The sequence below is a fragment of the Charadrius vociferus genome, unplaced genomic scaffold (genome assembly GCF_000708025.1).
Source record: "Charadrius vociferus isolate BGI_N301 unplaced genomic scaffold, ASM70802v2 scaffold185, whole genome shotgun sequence".
NCBI lineage: Eukaryota > Metazoa > Chordata > Aves > Charadriiformes > Charadriidae > Charadrius > Charadrius vociferus.
Genome location: NW_009648955.1, coordinates 3,267,370 through 3,289,995, shown reverse-complemented (window position 1 = coordinate 3,289,995; position 22,626 = coordinate 3,267,370). Strand labels below are relative to the sequence as shown.

The 22,626-nt window shown below is 39.2% G+C and overlaps 2 protein-coding genes across 3 annotated transcripts in view; both read right to left on the bottom strand.

Annotated features, from left to right (window-relative positions):
• The window catches only part of LOC104288645 (cytochrome b5 reductase 4), a 38,918-nt gene extending 21,674 nt beyond the window's left edge, over window positions 1–17,244 (bottom strand). Inside the window, exons 1-9 of one of the 2 annotated variants that reach the window (XM_009887471.1) lie at window positions 17,097–17,244; window positions 14,089–14,189; window positions 11,908–11,992; window positions 8,156–8,197; window positions 3,455–3,509; window positions 1,801–1,858; window positions 1,603–1,696; window positions 1,030–1,062; window positions 230–352 (exon numbers count right to left, since the gene is read on the bottom strand). In XM_009887471.1, the coding sequence (XP_009885773.1) occupies window positions 230–352; window positions 1,030–1,062; window positions 1,603–1,696; window positions 1,801–1,858; window positions 3,455–3,509; window positions 8,156–8,197; window positions 11,908–11,992; window positions 14,089–14,189; window positions 17,097–17,223 (718 nt within the window). In that variant the 5' untranslated portion in view covers window positions 17,224–17,244. The remainder of the gene's footprint in view (window positions 1–229; window positions 353–1,029; window positions 1,063–1,602; window positions 1,697–1,800; window positions 1,859–3,454; window positions 3,510–8,155; window positions 8,198–11,907; window positions 11,993–14,088; window positions 14,190–17,096) is intronic. The other variant, XM_009887472.1, reaches the window with a different exon arrangement.
• Window positions 17,245–20,148: 2,904 nt separating this feature from the next.
• RIPPLY2 (ripply transcriptional repressor 2) lies at window positions 20,149–20,873 on the bottom strand. The gene is made up of 2 exons (XM_009887523.1): window positions 20,860–20,873; window positions 20,149–20,314 (listed from the first exon to the last, which is right to left on the bottom strand). The coding sequence occupies exons 1-2, from the start codon at window positions 20,871–20,873 to the stop codon at window positions 20,149–20,151; spliced, it is 180 nt and encodes a 59-aa protein (XP_009885825.1).
• Window positions 20,874–22,626: the final 1,753 nt, after the last annotated feature.

The window sequence follows — 22,626 nt, the reverse complement described above, 5'->3', positions numbered from 1 at the left end:
AGGCCTCCAATTCCACTGCGGGACAAAACAAACCAACAAAGCAAAGCAAAAAAACACCTCTAAGCTGAACCCTTTCAAGGAGAATTCCTGAGCAGCTTTCAACAACAACATTACTGAAAGAAATGAAGGTATGAATACAGAAAAAGAAAATCCTGGGAGAAACCAAATGTGACTAACAGGTGCCAAAAAGTCTTAAAACAGTTGGTAACATGGCCATGAAACTGCTTACCTCTGTCCGTGCGTTTGATAAACGTATTATGACTCTCCAAGGGCTGTCCCAGCATTTTCCAATGAACATTATCCTTTTTCTTTAAGATAATCTCTACTTTCCCAACTTTTTCAGCAATATGTACTAAAAGAGAAAAGGTTTCATACTGTTACTTTTAGTTACATTTTGTCCAAAAAAAAAACCACATTTACTCCTCCATTATGATGAAATTTTAGAAGAAAAAGTCATTTCTCAAGACACACGGAATTAATCCGTTAAATTAAAATATCAAATTAAAGGTACATCCAGCTATATCTTTATAATGTTTTACAGTGCATTTAGAACAACAAGCACTAACTTAATATGCATAATTAATGCACTTATTTACTAAATACATTGCAAAATGCTTCACAGACCATCTGGTCAAAAAGAATGCTCATGAATTCAGAGTCCTCATTTACTGGAAATTGGTAACTACCGCTATTCACTACTTCCTTTCTTTTCAAGACCATTTGAATGAATAATTAAATCCAAGAAAATCCCAGTCTAAGGAGAGAACAGTTTAAAAATACACAACAGAACTAACTTCTAATTATTTTAACATTTAGTCATTCTAATAGGGATCAGAGTACCATCAACTTATTACTTTCACAGGCCCAAATGCCACAATTTATTCAATGTTAAGGTTTGATGTAATTGATAGTGTCAGAACCTGGTTGTAAGCAAAACTGTAAAGTATCTGACAAGTCAGAAAAATAAACTGAAGTTCCACATTCTGATATTAGAAGAGATGCAGAAGTTCTGCAAGAGTCAGAACTTACCAGCCATATCTTCTTGAACTGCATGATCCAAGTCTGAAATAAAGAGAGACAATCTCCACTTCAAGCAAAACCAAAATTACAGTCTACTCATTGTACAGTTTAAGGCTAGGAATACTAATTGAACTAATGAGCCTAGAACACTATGCGTCTTTATCTGGCCCTGAAATTTCACTTATGACTTCTGCAAGCTTAATACGTAACATTAAGAAAGGCATAATTTTTCCCATTACTTTTAACAATGACTCATCTAAATCATTCCATTTGCCCTTTTTGAATAAGGGCATTTTAATAACTATTGGAAACACACTTGAAAAATTTTACAAAACTTTTACATCAATTTCTTACTACACTTTATTCCACATGTAAAAAATTAAGTAAATAGTAAACAAATGAAGATCTGAGTTGATAAACAATGTAATTCCTTTACATCAAGTTACTTTAAAGTAATCACCTCTAATGGAAGAGGAATAAAATATTAATTGGTATATGTAAAATACATATGGTCTGATGAGAGGGTTTTAATAAAGTAGAATGAAAATTCAGCACTTTCAACTGCAAAATTACAGTACCTACCAACTTCCACAAGATACGAGTGGTCACCCACAATGATCTCTCCCCTTAATCGTTTGTCTTCACAGTCAACTATCACCAACTCTGCATTCATATCCTTTCATAGAGAAGGAAAAAGAACCATTTTAATAAAGTTCTCCCAGAATTCAAGCTGGATCACAACTGGATCTTGTAATTCTCCCTTTCATAAAATACACTTACCTTCTGCTTAGTATATATGACAAGGGTAATCAAACTATCTGTTTGAAACCAGTCATAACTGTAAAACAAAAAATACAGTAAAGAAAAAAATATATACTTTCTTTGGGCATACCAAAAGATATTTAACTAGCAGTTTTCAAGCAGAGGTTCTTTCATGAATTTACAAGCCAAATACATTATTTACTATTTTTTGAAGACATAAGTCTGGAGCCAATAATTTTGAAAAGACTATTAAAATAACAACAGTCTAATTATGCGTCCTGATTGTAAGCACATTGTAGCTAAAATTATATGGCGTTGGTTTTACGTAAAAAGCATGTGCATCCTCTTTGCAGTATATGAACCTCCCCAACAAGAGGATTAAAATCTTGACTCCAGACAAAACTGAAATAGTCAGGTTGGCTTCCGAGAGTTACAGATTTCACGCACATACCACAAAGCACAGTTCCCTTCATCCTCCCAATACAAGATTTTTTTATTCCTATGTTCCCAAGCTGCTCAAACCTCATAATAAATCCAGGATAAGGTAAGAAATAGAAAGCCTTCAAATGCTTATTGTTTGCACGGCCTTACACTTGCCAAGAAGAAACTTAGCCGTCCAACCCCATAACAGCTATTACTTTCTCTACCTGTTTTCATGGGGACCGTACACCTGACCATCTTATGCCTGGCTCTCCACCACAGTCATCTATGTTCTCATTTCACTGCTAGCTGGGTTGCAATCCTAGCCAGTGAAAGTTAACTCTGTCCCTACAAAGTTAACCCCTCGCATCTACATTGCTACTGTTTTCTCCCTTCCCCAATGTCCTAACCATTTCCAACTACTCTTTGAACTCCTTGACCAGAAAAGGCGGCAGATAGGGAGGATGCCCCCTCCAGCAGACACTCCTGACAGCCAACAAGTTCAAGGCTGCACACCTTCCACTCACACACCAGAACACACCAGACACACGTGGGAAGAAAGGCAGCAAGTTTTGTGGAGCACTCCAGAAGATGAGTCACATTCCAGTTGTTCACAAACCACAATATTTTATATGACTGCACGTAACTAGCCTAGAGATTACACATTCACAGGAGATTTTAATGCAAAGTGAGAAACTGAACCTTGGTGAGTCAAGGCATCACAGAGTAAAATGGTACCTCAGTGGCAACAGCAGGCACATCACAGGGGGGGTTTAGGGCCTGCTTTGCTTTGCATAATGTAGAAATTTGAATATAGCTATCACATCTTAATATATTCCAGCTTGAAATTAAGTACTTTTCCAAGGCATGAGAACTCATATGTTTATGGACAAATTAACTAAAGTCAAAAAAGTAATTGGTCCAGTTGGAATAATTTTCCAGGAGTTTTCTCAAGAAGCAAGGCTGAGGAGCCTGCAAATATAAGCCATACATTTATATACAATTCAAGGCAGTGCAAGCGCTAGAAACCAACAGAGCAAGCCAAGAACCTTGCATCATCATCTGCGTATACCTTTGGCAAGTTGTTTAAACCTAAACCCCAACTTTCCTGGTTATAAAAGGACGGCAATGATATAAATGATTTAGCTGAAACGTGAAGAACTAACCATGGAAGAAGTTGTCCGCATTTACTAAGAACCACACAGAATTATTAAATAGAGTGTTCAACAGACAATGAAAGACAAAGGTTTACCTTGGAGTTAAATCTTTAAAAGAAGCACCCACTACTTTCTTCTCAGGAAGTATGCCTACAAAGAGCAGAGAGTCATTAAAAAATTCGTTGTGATGCTCACTTAATAGAAATCATAATCGGATCTTTTTTTTTTTTTTTTAAAAAAAAAAGAGTGTTCTAAATACCCCTCCACAATTTTTAGTGGCTTTATTTCCACAGGCAGCCAGAAGTATCCATTTTTCATTCTAGAGTAGGCTACTAGAACATGAAGTTCTACTTCAGAAATTAAGAGTTGCATATACTACAGAACCTGTGCATGCAGCCCTTTCGGTACGTGTAGCTTGGTCTCAGTTTCATCTGTTATTAGCTTGTGCTTTCACACTTGGTGATAGTGAAGCATGGAAAAAAAGGTTATCTGAATGAATCTCCTTTAACAGAACTATTTGTTTATACAATTCAGATAACCAAATTCAATTTCGTATGTCTGGTCTAATCTAATGCACAAGTAAAATTTCACGTCAGTCAGTTAAGCAAAGACATCAGCCTTAATCTCTCTGCACTTTGCCAGGAATTTTCACAGAATTCAGCTACTCACTTAAACATTATTAAACAACATGAAACAGTCCGAAAAAGCCTTTGCTGGGAGGCAACCCTTGGTCAGTCTTCGAAAACGTCAACTGGACTAATCTCTACCCTAATAGAAACTGAACATATTTGGCAAAAACTTGGCAGAGATGACAGATAAAAGCAACTGCCATCCTTCATCGACTTCAACGCAAAGAAGTTATATAGAATCATGACGGAGAAAGCTGCACAGACTGAAATATAGTATGATTTGTAACACCACATGAACAGCAGTTTTTCTGGACAACGGTTAGGCAGAGGTATAAGATAACAGTTGGTAAGCGCTGGTTTCAAGCCCATTCAAAGGCAAACCCTGTAAACCTGAAATGGCTATGCATAAAACAATTACCGCATGCATTCTCAATTACCTAGATGATTACCTTCTAAATGCCAGTAAATTTTGTAGTTTGACTACAGACTTAAACACAGTAATTGAGTGGCTCCACCATGTGGGAAGTAGTCAGAAACAAAGACAGCCACCCTGGTCTAATCCAATCTGTCAAAATGATTTGATCATCCAGATGGGGGAATTAACCCAAAGCAATTAAAATGCGCTGTAATTACTTATTCTTTGATCCTTAATTACCCCTAAGTACACACCATCTGCAGCTGCCAAGGAAGACAAATGGCAGAGCAGTCAGATCATTGCAAAAGAAAACCAATCACCTCATGATAAAAGCCTTTTCAAAGTCTAAGCCTTTCTAGAGGACATAGATCATATGCTTCGGTTGGCCTCTATGGATAAGAGGAATTCATGGTCATACACACTCCTGTGTGCTTTTGCAGGTCAACAGAAATACATGAACAGCCACAATAAAAAAAGAACATTCTGGCAAACCAAGTTATTATGAATTATTCTGAAATACTGTAAGATGCTATGGGAAAACAAGAAGTCACAATGCAATAAAAAGACAATGATTCAGGTGATCAATGAACCAATTAAGGAACACGCTCTATTGGTCACAGTGCTCACAGATAAAGAAAAGCTGGTGGTGAAACCAAAGGCTGTGGGCAGGCATGAAATGAAGGAGTTTAAGGTGACCAGGATGAACAGCAGAATTACAACTCTGCATCCCACAATAACAAACTTCAGCTTGTTCTGGGAACTGCTTTGCAGAATCCCATGGGATAGCGTGGGAGAGAAGGAAGTACAGAGAAGATAGCCAGACTCTTCTCAGAGAAGGACAACAGGCAATACGCAAGCAGCAGCGAAAATTCTGCAGGGAGGGTGCAGAAAACCCAAAATACCACACACACTTCTTCACTTCCTATGCGGGTGGGATTGCTCATGAGCAATCTGATCTAGCATCAAAGTTCACCCTGCTCTAAGTAGGAGACGGGACCAAACAAGTTCCAGACATTCCTTCCAATTTAAACTACTTTAGGATGCTCTGACAGCTTTCTGTACCTATTGTTTTCTTTGCTCTTAGAAGGCCCAGAACAACCTTGACCCATATTTGTAAACTCCAAATATTACTAGTAAAAATAGGAACACTTACATTACTTACACTAAAGAATTCCAGCTGGTTGCACCTCATGATTTAGTTTTCTGTACTGGAAACTCTAGCTCAAACTCTCCTCTCACCATCCTTTTCCACACTGTAAGCTTTTTCAAGGTCTGATGTGCGTATACTTACACACCAGCTTGTTTTCAGATGGTGGAACTGCCCAAGTCATTTTTTTTGTTACTATTAATATTAGAAAAATCGTCATAATAGTTTTGGTGAAAGAGAAATTCAGTTTAGCTCAAAAGTGCATAGCCGAAAAGAATATTTTTAAAGTATGTCTTTGATACATATTTGCTCTCAAACAAATATGAAGTTTTCAGGCATTCTTTGGTAATGACAGCATTTTGAAATTTTGATGTCTTTTGTTTGAAACTCAAGTATGAACAGACACTGAAGAGCACATTAGGCTACACCCACGCTGACTGTTATCACTAGCAATATATTCTGAAGACTTCACATTTAATTGCCCCTAACATTACATACAATTGATGTTCACAAAAATCAAGGATACATTTAAGTTGATTGATCTGAGCACACTCCAAATACAATTATTATTTATACATTTTAGATTGATAAGACAAAAATGCCTCCACTAGTGCCAACAACTACTGAAAAATCACAGTCCATGCCATAGGCTTCTCTTTCATACTTTCAGACAGCAATGCGTATTTCTAGACTCATTCTGACTTACATTTAGAAGAGCTAAGCACTGAGACACAACAACTGAATATGAAAAACCTCACGGAAGTTAACCTCAGGAAATCACCTCTCCTATTTTGGAAAAAGTCTTGCCAAGTAGGCAAACTGAATGTAACAATCAAGCAACACTATTTTGGAAATTTCGTTGGAAACTACCATTAGAATCATCTCCTATGTCTCCTGAGAAGTCACATAAACAGGACAAAAAAAGTTACTGCTAGGAACAGGAGGGGAAGCAAGACAGAAGAGAGATTATCACTGATTTCTCTTTACCTGGATCCACTCTGTATAGGAAAGATGCATAGGAAAGCTCTGGACAGCTAGACAAGCACAAAGACTAAGGAATTTATGAACCAAAATAGACAAGAGGAGAACAATATTGACATAGATGGTAAAATTAGTCTTTTGAATACAAAATATTTATCATGTATTTAATGACTACTAGCTGCTAGTGATAGCATTCTGATTGAGTAAAGCAGAGTTTTGTTTTCTAATTCCCCAAGTCCTTCAAAGCAAGATTAACAAGTTCCAGCAACTTGTTCGTTGCTGAAGAAAAAAAAGGAAAGTCAGGCAGCAGACCCTGACAGAGTTTAGCTTAACATCTCATAAGGCTATAGAGCAAAACAGGAACAAATAAAATCAGTCTTGCTTACTTTTATCTGACATATGTTTAACTTTTTGTGTAGTTCAATGCTTGTGCATACTAAAAGGTAAACTGCCTTTCAGCAGTCAAATACAACATTCACAGAACACAAACGGGAAGGGCAAGGAAGACAGTACGAGAAAAAAGAAACCAAGTGGGAGTTCAAATTCACCAGAGAAAGCATGAACAAGCTATCTTCCCATCACTGTGCCTGGACTTGCTGGGACACCACCCTGAGAACTCCTCTGGCTTCATCTTAAGACACATCCAGGTTTCTGCTCTTCGTGCCACTCCAAAATTTGACTGGTCTACACTCCTTTTCCAAAGTTTCAGCCTAGACTTTTCCACGACCAATTTGCACGTGTCCCCTTTCACGCCAATAGGTCAGCCTTGAGTTAAAATTGTATTATTTCCCTGCACAGGTGTTGATCTTATTTGCCCCACCAACACACCCCCATCACACCTCATTTGATGGGACTTAATAAGACACATTCTTTTAGGAAGCATCTTATACTAATATGGCTAATCAGTCCATAACACTCCCCTAAAAGAATCAAAATCACATGTATGTTCTTGATCACTGGCAACGAAAGCTACCTCCAATACTCAAGGAAGGGCTCAGTGAAGGCTTGAATGCTTCACCACCTCTACAAGGACTACCATCAACCTCCTGATACATTCACAAGACTATACCTGCTTCTCTTTGACCAGGCTGACAATTAACATACATCTTTCTCACAGTTACATCTCAAGCAGTTCAGTCATGCTGTGATCAGCTCTATTTCATCTCCATTTCATCTCGTTTCTCAGTGATAACCTTCCAGCTTTTAGTAGAGATTTATTAATTCCAAGCATTCCCCAAGATTTTGTCTTGTCTCTGCTACTCCAGCCCGATGGCCACCTAGCTTTTCTGATATAGAGAAGGATCAAAAAGCCTGCAATTCTATAGTGGCAGATTTCATAGCACACAGTAATTTGTGACCTATCTTGTCCAACTTGAGCAGAAAGCTTGTCTATCTCATACCTCCCTTATCTATACTACTCTACTGCAGTCTTACAATACTTTTAAACACTGAATTCACTATACTCTATTAGGATTTTGCCTTCTGTAGTTTCCACAGATCACTACAGCATCAACATCAGATTCAAACATAAAGACAGAGAGAAGTCTGGATAAACACTGCTCATTCAATAATATTCAAATAAGTTTGAGATTCACTCCCCACCTCACTCCAGGTGAATACTTACCATTAAGCTGTTTCTTCTCTTCAGACAGAGTAGAAGAAATCTCTACAAGCATTAAGAAAAAAACAACGAGCACGACAGTAAGAAGTTACAGCACAGTACTTGTACACATCATGCTAAAGAAATAAGCCAAAGTAAGGATCTCCAAATAAACCTTCCAAAACATTACTAGATTAAAGATGACACTTCAGATATCAAGAAGTCACAAATAAATGCAGCACTGACTACCGTTCCAAAAGATTATGTAAAATTAAAAAAATACTACGTTAAAAATGCCAAAAGTTGCACAGCACTAAAGGGTAGGAAATACAAGAACTCTTGCACTTCAAAACAGACATCATATGTTATCTTGTGCAATTATAAACTTCATAGCTAAGAAGCTCGCTAAATCTGTCAGACTTTCAATGACACTTGCCTCACGACAACCCAGAGTACACACTGAATATGACTGACCCAATCCTTGGCAATCTAAACCCAATCCTTGGCAGAAACCCAGGAAAAATAAAATCTTCCTATAAGCTCCTTCTGTCAAACGGTTTTATATGACAAGTTATTATCTGAGTTTTTCATTAAAACTACAGTATGCTGCAACTACTCCAAATAAACAAACAAATAGTAGCAGAAAGAAAAGAAGATAATGACCAAGCAGGTGAATTACATAGCGTCAATTCATATATAAGGTGCGCGATTACAGGGGAAAGGCACTGCACCTCTCAGCCACGTATCCTTCTGCTTATAGCAAGTCTGTGGGACATAGTCCTCTGGATGTACCCAAGCCCCTTTCTGCCTTCTCTACATTGCACATCTCAGTGTCCCAATATGAAGGTCCATTCTATATTCTCTTTTATGGAAGCTAGGTTTAGGGAAGTGGAAGAAACCAACGTGTTCTTCCTGCTCTTTTATGAAAACCAAAACATGAATGTTTCTTCCTCGTTCTTCTGAATCCCTCCCAGAGCTCTACACGACAGCAGCCAGTGTTAGAGGAAAAATGCCACTGTGAGAGGAGTGAAGGAAAGGCTCCTGGAACAAAGCACCAAGCATACAGTATTGCAAAATTACTTCAGAGCTCACCAAGAACTGCCTGCATCAGAGGCTTTCACGTTGTGCCACTATAGGGTGAAAAAAAACCCACAAAAAACAACCAACCCACAAGATGCATGGCACATTTCACTCAAAATTTTTGACTGAGGCTGTATTTGTCTGTGTATTCTGCTATACACCACTTTGAGCTTTCTGTCAGGACAGGGAAGTCATTCACAAGAACTCCTTTCTAATTAAAGGTAATTTTTTGTTTTCAAAAGTCTACTCTAATTTCATTACATTTAAACACACTGCACTGAAACTGCCATTGCAATTTTAACAATAGTTTGAGGCATTTCCAAGACACAGCCCATTCTCCCTTGCTTGGATGACACCATAGCTCTCAGCCCAATCTCCCCGAATTAACAGTACAACATGCATTCCAACTCCCGAGTTACGTTACCACCGAAGTAACATAGGGACATATACTAACATATGTCTATGAGAAACATTAGAAGTATTAAAAGATACCAGACAACAAACTGATGTCCATGCTAATGTCTACAGCTGAGTACCCTGAAGGGAAGGCAAGCAGTTTAATGCTGTACAGGTTTGCTGAGGGAGATACTGAAATCATCTCTTACATGCCTGGGTACTGCTGTAGTTACTGCATTGGCCTTCTCAGCAAGTACAAACACTACACATTTCAGTGCACAGCTTCACTGTAACTCCACAGAAGGGGCACTTCGGAATTTCCCATTAGTCACCACCACACCATCAAGCAGCATTCCCAAAAGACAAATTGACAAAACATTAACTATCATCAGCATCTTCAAAAGACTCTTCTTTCTTAAAAAAAAACCTGGAGTATGCAAGGACAAGCATCAGCTTCCTTAAACAGTTCTGTGAGCCAATAATTGTACCATCTTCCAAAAACCCACCAGAACACAGGAAACAAAAACTAAGCTAAACAACCACAAATCTTCCAGCAACGCCCCAACAAACCTACAGTGGTCTTATTTGCACTGGATTGAGACTGTACCAAACAGCACATACCAATACTACTGCCACTCATCCTCTGCCACAAAAAGAAAGCAATGTATTCCGATTTGAAGTCCTGTCTTTTCTCTATACTTATGTCCTCATTTAATCCTACATTCAAAAATATGCACCTTAACTTAGTATTTTAGTCTTCCGTTTTTAAATGCAAACTTTGCTGAACGTGATCTTCTAGAAGGATGCAAGACTAGAATTATTGCTGGCTGATAGTGAAGTTCGTCAATTGCAGTTTTCATGATTTAAAAGAGGAGGATACACAACCTACCAGGAATCAAAGTAAACGTTGAGAATTTTATAGTGAAGATTTTCAGCAAATTCAGTCTAATCAGTTTGATTTTTTTAATTGATGAAATTACATTTTTTCAAGCCTGAAATGGCTAAAAGAGGCACAGGCAAGAGAACTGGTTTTATACAGTTGGCAACCTTTATCCTGCAAATGTTACTACAGCAAAATGGATAGAACAGTCACATTACGGAGGAAAGCAGAAAAAGTGAAGAGCAGAAAATGGACTGTCATAGCTGGCAAGGGCAAAGACATGTTTGGTTTTTACTGACTGGCTGCTAGAAGAATTCCTTTCAGTTGCAGAAAAGTTAGATTAATGAAATCGTCATAAGTCAGGTTTACTTCTAAATTTTTAACTCAGCTGACAAAGTAGCAGTAACTTCTCTGTAACACCTCAAGTTCATAAAGCAGTTATGCTGTCAAGGTTTCTCCATACTTTGCAGCATTTTCATTAGAAGCTCCACACTGGAATCAGCTACCTAGCAACATGGAAATGTAAAATATTATTCCCCTTCATGTACAGACCAAACTCAACGTAACTGCTAGGTGATGCAACCTAACCACTAGACAACTATGCAGCGCACCTTGTCAGAAGTTGAAGAGCTACATGAGATGGCCGAATTTGTTAACCAAAGGATGCCACAGAATTTGAGAAAAATAGTTGCAAACGTTAATTCTTTCGTGCTTTCACTATAGTTTTGCTAAGGGGCAATATTCAGTAATAGTGTCTGCTTCCTAGGTATAAGAAATTTTTGCTGTGGCCTACAAATCAGAACAAATACTGAAGATTAAAGTCTCTGGAAACCACCACCAGGATTTTAAGACTACATAGTACATCTCTTGCTGTCCTGGCTCTGAGGAGTCTGTTGTATCAGCAAAATTTTCTGCAAGTAATTCAAACTAAAGGACCAAATAAAGTGTTCTGGAAAGGGTAACTGTCCATAAAGTGTATTCAAATACCTCAATACATATGCAACTCGCCAGATCTCGCTATGGTGCTGAAATCACCAGATTGAAAAGACTGCCTTTTATTTTAAGATGAGAGCACTACCTGTGACAGTTTGTCCCCTGGGATCAGAAGAGGAAAGAGGGATCTTGGGGGAAAAAAAAATTATTTCTAAATACATATGCACATGAAACACACATATCTGTTTTTTGATGACTGAAAAAAAGAAGAAATGTAGAAGTACATTACTTATAGAAGTCTTAATGTATAAAATAGTTTCATCTTCAGGTTATCTGTTGTAAAAAGATTTACTATATGCAAGAGCCTTCATCTCTACGCAAGAACAGAGACTCTCCTTGGAAATATGATGATTTAGGCTTTCTCATCATTTCCAGATAATTTTGGAATAACGCATAATAGAAACCATTTCATTCTTAAAAGCCTCACCTTTTGGAGCAGCAATAGGCTTGACAGCCATTCTCCCAACAAGACATTCCTTCAGCATGGATTCATAATTGACCCAACGATGAACCTATATTAACAAAATTGGTTTTCACAAAATTTGTTATTCTTACTATGTTGTTCTACACACTGAAATAGAAAAGTTCATTTTTGTACAGTGGCTAATGAAATTCATTTAGCGGATTTATTTTTAAAACAGACACTCATTATTGCGTTGTTCAGTACTTATTTTTACTTCTATTACAGACAGCATGTAATTAAGTGAAAAAATAGGACCATGAAAAAGTGACAAAGTTTAATTTATTCTTTTTATGCTTTGCAGTATCTGAACATCATAACCTTGAGCTACAGAAAATATTTCAGAAGAGTATTTTTATGATGGATGCTACGCAATTAACAGAATAAAGACCTTGTCTTTATCACAAGGGTAATTAGTCCTGTTTAGATACAAGTGAAGGGAAAAGGGATGAAGGACACAAAGACAAAGGTATTTGTGGTTTAGACACGCAAATACTTCCTACCCAGTTGGTGTATTTGTTTGTTTCTGTCATACTATCACTGAATTATTTGGACATTGCCTATTTTAGAAAGTCAAATAAAGTGAAGAAAAAGCAGTAGCTTTACAGACCAGAACTGGAGAACTTGCAGAGGAAACGGATGGCAGAAAAGCCAATACTAGCAGGGCATCCAGGATAACATCACAAGAAGAGAAAAGGAAACAAAGTGCTGCATGACAAATTTGAATGGAATGTAGAGATTTAAAAATAAAAAATTTAAATGGGACAAGCTAAGGAGATGAGATAAAAAATCCCATGCATAAGTTGTAGTTTCCTCATACACAGATGACAGAAAGAAATTAAGGATTGTGAATGACAGTTAATTTTTCCAAAAACTTGAGAAACACTAGCAACCTACCAAACTCTTCAAGAGATCAATATCTGACAGACACAGAATGCTAATGCAGAGGGGATAACAACAGAAATCCCTCCAGAACAGAAAAGATATCAGCCAGAAACAAGAACGTGAACAGTGTATTTTAAGGATCTGAACACTCCCATGACAAAACAAACTCAAAAAACAAGTGTTGTGGCAAGTATGTATCTGAAGTTGCTGACAACCTGAGGGGCTTCCCCAATTATTCCTGATGTTAAGACTCCTGTTTCTGAGTACATCATACAATGCTTGACAGTGATCCAGCTACAGAATTCCAGGGCACAACTTGATACTGGATGAACTTTTAGGACAGAAATTCCAAATGTCTTGAAACTAGAGAATTATGCCCAAACTCAACACTTCATTTGTGAAAGGATTAACCAAAGATAAACTTAATAAAGCTAAAACATCATCACATCTTTACTTACATTCATTGTTAAAAACATTTTGCAAATAAAGGCATAACATACTGTGACGCACAACCTATAGAGAGGTAAAAGATTTCCTTTCGGAAAGAGAGGAGGTTTCCTTTCTGCTCTTTCCCAGTTTCTCAGACAGACCTTGTGAGCTGAGGAGACTCAAAGAATGTCTGTTTCTAAAAAACACCAACTCAGCAGTGCTGGTACAGCAAGCATTTCCTTACAGAAAGTACACCCATACTGCAGACCATTTATTTTCTCAGTCTTTTCAAAACATTTAAAGAAATGGTAAACAAAGAAGAGACCAACTGTTATCTTGTGATTTGTTCACAGTTAATAGCAGTCCCAGCATTTTTTCTTAGTACATTGTTTGCTGGCAATGCAGCAGTCAAGTTAACAGACAAAAGAATACTACAAGCATTTTTCAAAAAGTGAAAGTTCTGAGAAGAAAATGCCTCTCAAGCAAGAGCAATTAGTCATTGTAGTAATTTATTAAAAAGGTGGTATCCCAAGTTGTTGCTAGCTTTACTGCCATTTCTGCTAAAAAAATTAATTTAATAAAATGGTCAAATTGAAGCATCATTCCAACAACATAAAGTGACATTTTTGTTATTGTCTTTTGGTACAAAGTTTAAACTACATGCCTCTTTCAGCACAGAAGTGCCATTCTGAGCAGTAACCCACTGCCCTTCTCTAAACCTGAAAAAGTTCAAATCACCATTTCCACTGGAATGCCCTAAAAACAATCAGAAAACATGTGTTTTTCAAAATACCTTTTGGTAAGCAAGTGTCATTTGATGCCAGTGGTTCTCACCTGATCAAAGAGATCTGTACCATCAGTTCCTGCTGCTTTCATCAGTTCATCCTCACCACCAGGATGATATTCCATGTATGGTGTGACATTATATACAAAACCTGCAGGAAACGGAATATGAAAACATGAACAGCATTTCTACAACCACTACAATCACTCCTATCTCCAAAACCAGTGGAAAGGTTAATGCATATTAAACACTGTAGTGGCAAACAGTAGACATGATCGGAACAAACAGTGTGACTTTCCAAAACCAGAAACATAAGTTACACAATCGTATAGAGCACAAGACATTTTATTACACAGAGAGGCAAATCCCACAATGCCATACCACGTGTCCCAGTGAACATCTGGAGACACCTGCTGGGTTAAGACTTTAGTAAAATAAACCCCTGAAGTTGAACATCACGCATCCTAGCTAGGGGGTAAAAGAACCAGAGGCTGGTTTAAACGGAGACATAAAATTGTGCCAGTTAGCAGAGAGAATTGTTTTCACTCTCCCTTCCACTTAAGTTACTCCTAAAGTGCTGTCACAGTTGTTTCCCTACCACCCATCATAGAATCACCTATGGAATAAAATGCCTACAGGAATGAACTGCCTCCCATACGGAAAAACTGCTACCATCAGCAATAAAACTTCCATTCGCAGATTCAGCAACACAAAAATCTAAACATAGCCTATGTTCATTAGAGGCTTACAACTCTGGTACCAAATTTGCCCCAGTAAAAGGTCTCAGCATTCCTTCTACATGAGCGATATTCTTAGTATTTCCAGGGAGATAAAACAATGCTTCTTCATAGATCTGAAATGATGAAGTCTACCTATTGTTGCTATGCAACCAGACTAATTAGAGCATGGACAATGCGGCTATAAACAGTTTTAACTACAGATATATTGCTGCTAACAGAACTATTGCAGGCCTATTTCACAGAATATTTAAAGATGTGTAACATTATCAAAAACAGGAAGCTACCAGAAGCGGAACTGTGCCAGTGCTTTCATAAGAAGCTTTTAACACATTAAGAAGTGTACATTAATTGCTTCAGAAGGAGAGGCAGGCATTCAGCACTTGGCTTGGGGGAGACATACTTGGGACAATCCTAGTCGGTAAAAACAATCATCCCAGACAACAAAGGAAGGATCTTTGCATATTTTACTGACATGATATATGTATCCACTATGCCATCTTGCGTGCAACACTGATTACTGCATGCAATAAAATATAAGTATCTACACAGTTAGGACCTCCTGAACATTAGTCAAATGCTTGATTTACCAGCAAACTTGCAGGAGAAAAAGAAATATCATTTATATACCTACCCTTCATGCTTTTTTTAACTCTCCTGACATCCCACTTTATATATGAATTTGTGGCCTATATGACAGCTTTCTTTGATGATCATCATACCGGGTTTTTGAACAAAGTAAGCTCTTGCTCTTCTTTTACTTCACATTCCTCTCATCAATTTCTGCTCTTTCTTATAAAGACAGTCTAACTACCAATGCAGAGCCCTCATTTAGCTTTTCCATGACTGTTTTATTTTACCACCTGTCCACATATCAGGTCTACAGATAATCTACCAGGATTCTCAGTTATGCTGTTTTTTTCATTAGTAGTCCCAGAACAAAGGAAAGGGAGAGATGGAAAAATTTAAAGAGAAATACAGAAGCAGCATGATGGAGTTCTTGTAAAAAATAATCTCAGAGATGCAGTCAAGGGAGAATAAGAGACTAAAAACAGAAGCGTTTTTAAGCTGTGATTCTGCCTGCAGTAGTAAATGTCCCTTTTTCAGAGATAAAAAAAACCAAAACACAGACCTCCACAGTAAATAAGCTTTCTTTAGCTGTCCTCCCACTATAGTTTTGCTAGCATGTGCAAAAGCAGCACACAGAGCATTAACAATCCTATTATTTTGTTGAAAAGCCAGTATTGAACAACATTTTACCCTTGCTTTCACTCTCATCCCCTTTAACACCCAACAAAAACACAATCGCCTTCACAGAGAAATTCTTAACTTTTGCTGGAGTTCAGAGATTATGTCAAATATCAACACTGTTCCTTACTAGATCAAAGTTACCACTAAATGAACCACTCTTCCTAGAGAAACGTCACATTAGCTACTCTGATCTTCTTCATCTATCTTCATAGAAGTCCTGCTATCTCATAACAAATTTAAGGCAATATTAATGTATTTTAGCCTCTAAATGACTAAACTGGAGAGCAAACATTTTACTCCTTTCTGTAAGACAACTAGAAACTTCATTTTCAGCACTGAAAATACTATTTTAGCCATGGCTATTGCTCCAAACCACCTTTCACACATTGTTAACTTATATGATACTTTCAACTTCTGAGCTATATTTTCATAAAAATAGTAACATAAATAGAATATCTTAGTTACCACAGGCATTTGTTATGCTAGATAGAGATTATGATCACTCTGTGTAGCAAATGTCATTTACCCTGCTAAGTTTTACGAAGTAGTATGTGGGCTTGCACACTTATTTCCCAAAGGCCACTCTACAGGTTTAAGTCACACTTTTCTTGGATGTCAAAGTCTCTTCAAAGTCTCTAGATCTTTAAAGCAATCACTAAAAATAGGCAACTGCTAAGGATAATAAAATCTCCAAGACTGAGGAGCGTAAGTACATGTCAGCATTTTCAATGCCTTATTCTTGTTAAGCCCTTGTGACTTGAGGCATTACCTACAACCTTGTGTTTTATTATTTTCGTATGCAGACATACAATAGGCATAAAATATGCCCACTTGGAAGACTTCTTAAGAAAAGCTTGAAAGCAAAAAAAAAAATCCCTGTGACACAAAATCTCTAACTTAAACAAAGTTGTATCCAATTATGTCAAGATTACACCTGGCCAAAACATAGAAGGTACATAGTTTGTTTTGGGGTGTGGCTTTTGTTGTTGTTTGGGTTTTGTTGCTTCTGCTTTAAGTACAGAAGAGAGAAGCTAGGCAAAAAATGTAGAAGCAACATCACAGCAACCAACCTCTTATACATATCCAGCAGTCCTCCTTTTTGTTGTGTTTAGCAAGCTCATCTTCGGTCACTTCAATTAGCCTCCCTTTTAAACCAGTCAAGTCCTTCCCACTTTTAGTTAGTCGAATCCAATCCATAAGACTCCTTCCTGGTTTTAAGGGTACCTGAAAAATAACAAATGTACAAACATACAAATGTAATAACAAATGTATCAAACTCTAAAGGAATAAAGAGACATTCAATATACTTTTCTAAGCTCCCTAGGAGGACTCAGACAAAACGAGGAATAACACAACCCATATTCTTCACTGGTATTTGGGAGCCCTACTCAGCAGTAAGGGTGCTTAAGGAAGCATTCTATCTAGTAACCCAGACAAGGGAATTATTGAACATCAACAAACATTTAGATAACTCTTCCCAAAGCAAACTGCAGATACCAAGTCCAGCTGTGGTGGTAAAAAGTTTTTATCAGCATCATTTGAGGTATGGCCTGGAAACCTATAAGCAACAAGAAAAAAAGAGATCTGAAAATCACGGCCAGGTACAACAAAGTAGGAAAATTCACCTTCACAGCATTCATAAAGACTTTCTGCAAGGCTACAGCAACTGGAAATCTCACCCCGAGAAAGCTGGGATCGAAGTCTTCCAGCTTACCAGGGATGCATTAGCCATGGCCTGCCCTGAAAGGCAGAGCAAGATCTTCAGGGTGTCTAGCACCTTCCTTTTCAACAGCACCACAGACTGGGAACTCCTCTGATCCAAACTCCAACAGCAGGGACCAGGGTTGAAGATTTGTGGTCTTACAAAACTGCAGCAAAACCAGAGGCGAGAAAACTAAAGAGCCCACATCCCTTGATGCTACTTCAGTATGAGTTTCCGTCCCAAGCAAGGTCTGCTGACACCAAGTGCCCCCAAAACCCCTCCGAAGATGAAGCCCAACAGGTGCGCAGTAATTTCAAGCAGAAAGTGCACAGGAGGAACCCCGACACAGCCCGGGGAGGCAGAGCAGCAAGCTCTATCCCCACCACCTTCTAAAACGAGAATTACCAAGCATCTTTCAGCGACACAGCTGAGCCAGCCCCCTCGCCCGAAACAAGCAAGAAAACACAGCTACACACCGTATCCTTCCATAGTTCGGGAGTTAAAAAAAATAAAATAGAAACCCACAGTCATATGGAACAAGACAAAATGTGAAGGATTTACAGTAGCCAGAAAAATGAACAGCATACAGAAGAAGCACTTGTATGAGCGAAGTCAGCCCGGATGAATTAAACTGCACGAGGGATTATTTTAGTCTCCACATACACTTGAAAATACTACAGCAAGAGGGAGAGGACGCAGCTAAGCAGGTGCCCAGCAAGGTAAGCGTCACAGGCGCTACGCAGAAAGGCTTATGTTCCCGCAGGCGGGAGTCTGGGAGAGCGCCGCCAGGCGAGCGAAGCAGCGCAGGCACCTTCCCCTCGAATGACACGCCGGCTTGGCCAGGCACCAGCAGCAAACGGCTAACGGCTCCAGCCAGTTCCCGGAGGTTTTATGTCACAAACTGGGGGGCGGGACTCGGTGAAGACCGCCTGGGACTCGACATCCCTGCTACCGCGTCGGGCCCGCTTTAGGTATGTACACAAGGTGTACCTGACAGAGGTACTGGCGTTGGAATTAAAGTTTGGGATTTTTTATTTGTTGTTGTTGTTTCTTGAGGGGCTTGGGCCTGCACGATGATTGGTACCAAACTTTGCTTCGATTGTCAAAAAAAAAAAAAAAAACCAACCAAAAAACACCTCACAATCAAAACAACTCACATTGGATCTTTTTTTCTCATTTCTTGATGTCCACTTTGCAAACAAAATTGATTGTTTCATACTGTATTTATGTACGTGAGTGTTACTGTTTGAGGAACCCATGACAATTTACTGACATTTAGACAGTCATTCTATCACCTGATGACCCCTCCCCACCTGGGAAGGGGAATCAGGGAAAAAACAAGGAAACCTGGAGGTTGAAATATAAACAGATCTTATAGAATAAGATTAGATAATTAATGTAAATAGCACTAAAGAACCAATATTGATCCTGGTACCAGTATAAAATACACAAATATTATACTCAGCCAATTCTGTCAGTAGGAAGCTGTGCACTCCCAGCATTGACAGCAAATGTGGGACACAGTGAGTGCTACAGCTTCAGGAGGAAGGGAAGGGCTCAGGGGTCCTCTACCAGGGCAAGAAGTTCTCAGGATCGCAGCCATCAAAGGAGAGAGAGAACTCCTCAGCAAACTTTCTAATTTATATTGAATGTGATGTTCATGGTATGAAATAACCCTGTTGGCCCGCTTGGGTCAAGTGCCCGGGTGTCGCTTCTGCTCATCCCTGCACCTCCTGAGCTCAAAACCACTGAGACCTTGAAACCCACACACCATAGCTGGCTATAAAGTATTTTCACCAATTCAGACACTAGAGTCTTCTAAAAGTGCAGTTTTCCCAAGTATTAGAAAAGAAATTAGTCCTGTGTCACTCAAACCAGGACAAAGAGAGCATGAGTGACTTAAGGCAAACCCCCTTTTTAAAAGAAAAAACTCAAGCAGAATTTGGACCCTTCTCTACATCTGGAAAACAGCTATTATCATTTCTCTTTTCCATGTTTGAAACTCTGTTGTAACAGCAGGCACAACACTGGAATACATCATCCAATGATTCTGTGATATGCTTCCACATGGAGCCTACTAAATCAGTGAAAAAAGCTTTCCTTGTGTCCTCCAACTTTGAGGAAGTCACATAACCATAGAGCCCTTTAAAGAAAGGCATCCGTTCTCTCTTCCTAAAATTGATGTCCAAGTTGTGGTCTACAAAATACAGGACCTCAGATAAAAAATACTGATCAATACTTTCCCTGCCTAAAACAGGACAAGAATAGAACAAAGGAAAAAAGCTCAGATAAAATTACAAAACATTTCAGTTTTATTAAGAATAACTTACATACAAATAAATTATCTTTAAAAATACTATAATACATTTTTATATTAAGTTTAAATTAAGTCTTAGAAGTTGCGTTGGCCTTTCCTGCAATCAGCAATCTGATTCTGTTCTTGAATCTTGTTCCAGTTCATCTTCATCATCTTCGCTATCTGAATCTTCATAAAATGAAATTGTAGCTTGAACTGGAAAGTTTTTCAGAAGTGCTTCGGCTTCCTGATATAAGTAATCATAGCACCTTGATTTGGGCCAAAATAGCCTGAAACAAGTACACGATAGGTTTGCTTATTGTTATTACATATTCTACTTGGAGGCTGACAGACAAGAAACAGTTAATTCTGCTAAGCATCCTAAGGTTTCCTTCACATGCTCAATTGCTAAACTGTCTTCTACATTTAAATACAAAAAATATTCTGTGGATTGTGTATTTTCATCTGAAGAGATAAAGATGCACTTAAAGTGATAGTTTTGGAGCAAAACTACCCTAAAGCCCAAGATCCACTGCATCTGAAATTACCACTCCAGTACCTCATTAACAGTATCACCTGGGGATCTGATCCAAATAATACTGCCCACACTGGAACTATTCCTAGGGAATATAATGGGTGTCAAACAGGATCCCTAATATATTTGGATGAAAACAGTAGTTTTGTTACTGACAGTCCCCAACCTAAGTCACTGTTTACAATGGTCTGAGACAAATCTCCAAGTGAAAGGAATGTTAAAGGTCTAAGGAGATCAGACCTTTATATTTCACCCTAAACTCCTGTGTTTTCAAGAAGAATCATGCAGCAGACTCCTTACAGAAGATGCCCCATGGGTCTAGATTTTAAAGTAGTCTGTGTTGTATCCAGAAACTAACATAAAATTGCTGATAATATCATGGTGAAGCAAGGGCTATCAGCTAGTGAGATAATATATTGCAATTAATACACTCCACAGTTCCTGCTCCTTTTCAGCTAGCATCCTCTTTTGCTTACAGTTTGGAAGTACCTGGAAGAAACAAAGTCCAGGAGCTAAGAGAGTAGCACATTGCATCATAATTAAATGCTGAATACGTACTGTTTATACCAGAAATACATTAAGAAACAGAACTAGATGGTTTTCTAGCAATTACGAAAGCGCTTTCTAGCCCATTGTTTAACAGAACACTGCTTCCTTTGCAGCATGAAGTAACCGACACTTGCTTTGTAACATCTCTCCAGTCCCATTGTTCCCCGCAGCTTTCACTCGTACCTAAGCATGGGAGCAGTCACAGTGAAGTCAGAGCCCGTGCAATTGCTTAGGTAGCCTGTGCATCAGTATTTGAAAGATCGGAGCCTAGATTTAAGAGGAAGCTGCATCTTACTTGGAAGAACTACCCGAGCAATTACTTTAAGCACCTTGCGACACCTACTAGTGCTTCTGAATACAGACTCCTACAGATTTCCACTGTAGTTACTTTATTTCCTTTCCAGAGCTGACAGTGCAGATACTACCATTACTGTCATCATTAAAACAGTAGTTACATGCATATTTTTCTCAGCAATGCTGGCTTCCCCCCCCCCCTGCCCCTCTTTCCCCCCTGCTTCCTTGCACCAGGAGGACACTGGAGGTGTCCACAGCAAGACAGCCAAGGAACTACCCCCCATCTCCCTTTTCTAAGCCTGAGCACAGGAATGAGTAGGAAGGTGCTTCAGCCAACCCCGCCACCACAAAGTAAAACCCACCATACACCTAACTGTGTATCAGTCCCACACCACAGAAGCACGTCAACACCTCATCTTAAAGATATGGTAAATCCACATGTGCTGGCAATCATTTGGCCAAGGACCAGTCAGTTCAAAAGCATGGCTAAATCACTCTGAAGGCACTTTAATATAGAAACATAGCATTGTTTGGGTTGGAAGTGACCTTTAAAGGTCATCTAGTCCAATCCCCCAGTGACCAGGGCCATCTTCAACTAGATCAGGTTGCTCAAGAGCCCTGTCCAACCCGACCTTGGATGTTTCTTGGGATGGGGCATCTACCACCTCTCTGGGCAACCTGCTCCAGTGTTTCACCCCTGTCATGGTGAAAAATTTCTTCCTTTTATCTAGTCTAAATCTACCCTGGTTTAGTTCACAGCCATTACCCCTTGTGCTATCGCAACAGGCCCTACTAAAAAGTTTGTCCCCATCATTTTTATAAGTCCCCTTTAGGTACTGAAAGGCCGCAATAAGGTCTCCCCCGAGCTTTCTCTTCTCCAGGCTGAACAGCCCCAACTCTCTCAGCCTATCCTCACAGCAGAGACACTCCATCCCTCTGGTCACTTTTGTGGCCCTCCTCTGGACCACAACCGCTCCAACAAGTCCACGGCTGTCCTGTGCTGAGGGCTCCGTATCTACATAAATACATGGGTGGGATCAGAAGGGGCGGAGGAGCCGGTGCTTGGCCAGCCCGGCCCCGCACTGCCGACCAAGGGACTCTTCCCTCTCTCTCCCTCCCGGCCGCGCAGCACCACGGGCTCGGGCAGCGAGGGGTGCCCGCAGCTCCCCCGCGGGAACCGGCGGCGGCCGGGGGCAGGCCCTTACCTGAAGGGGGGGGGGGACG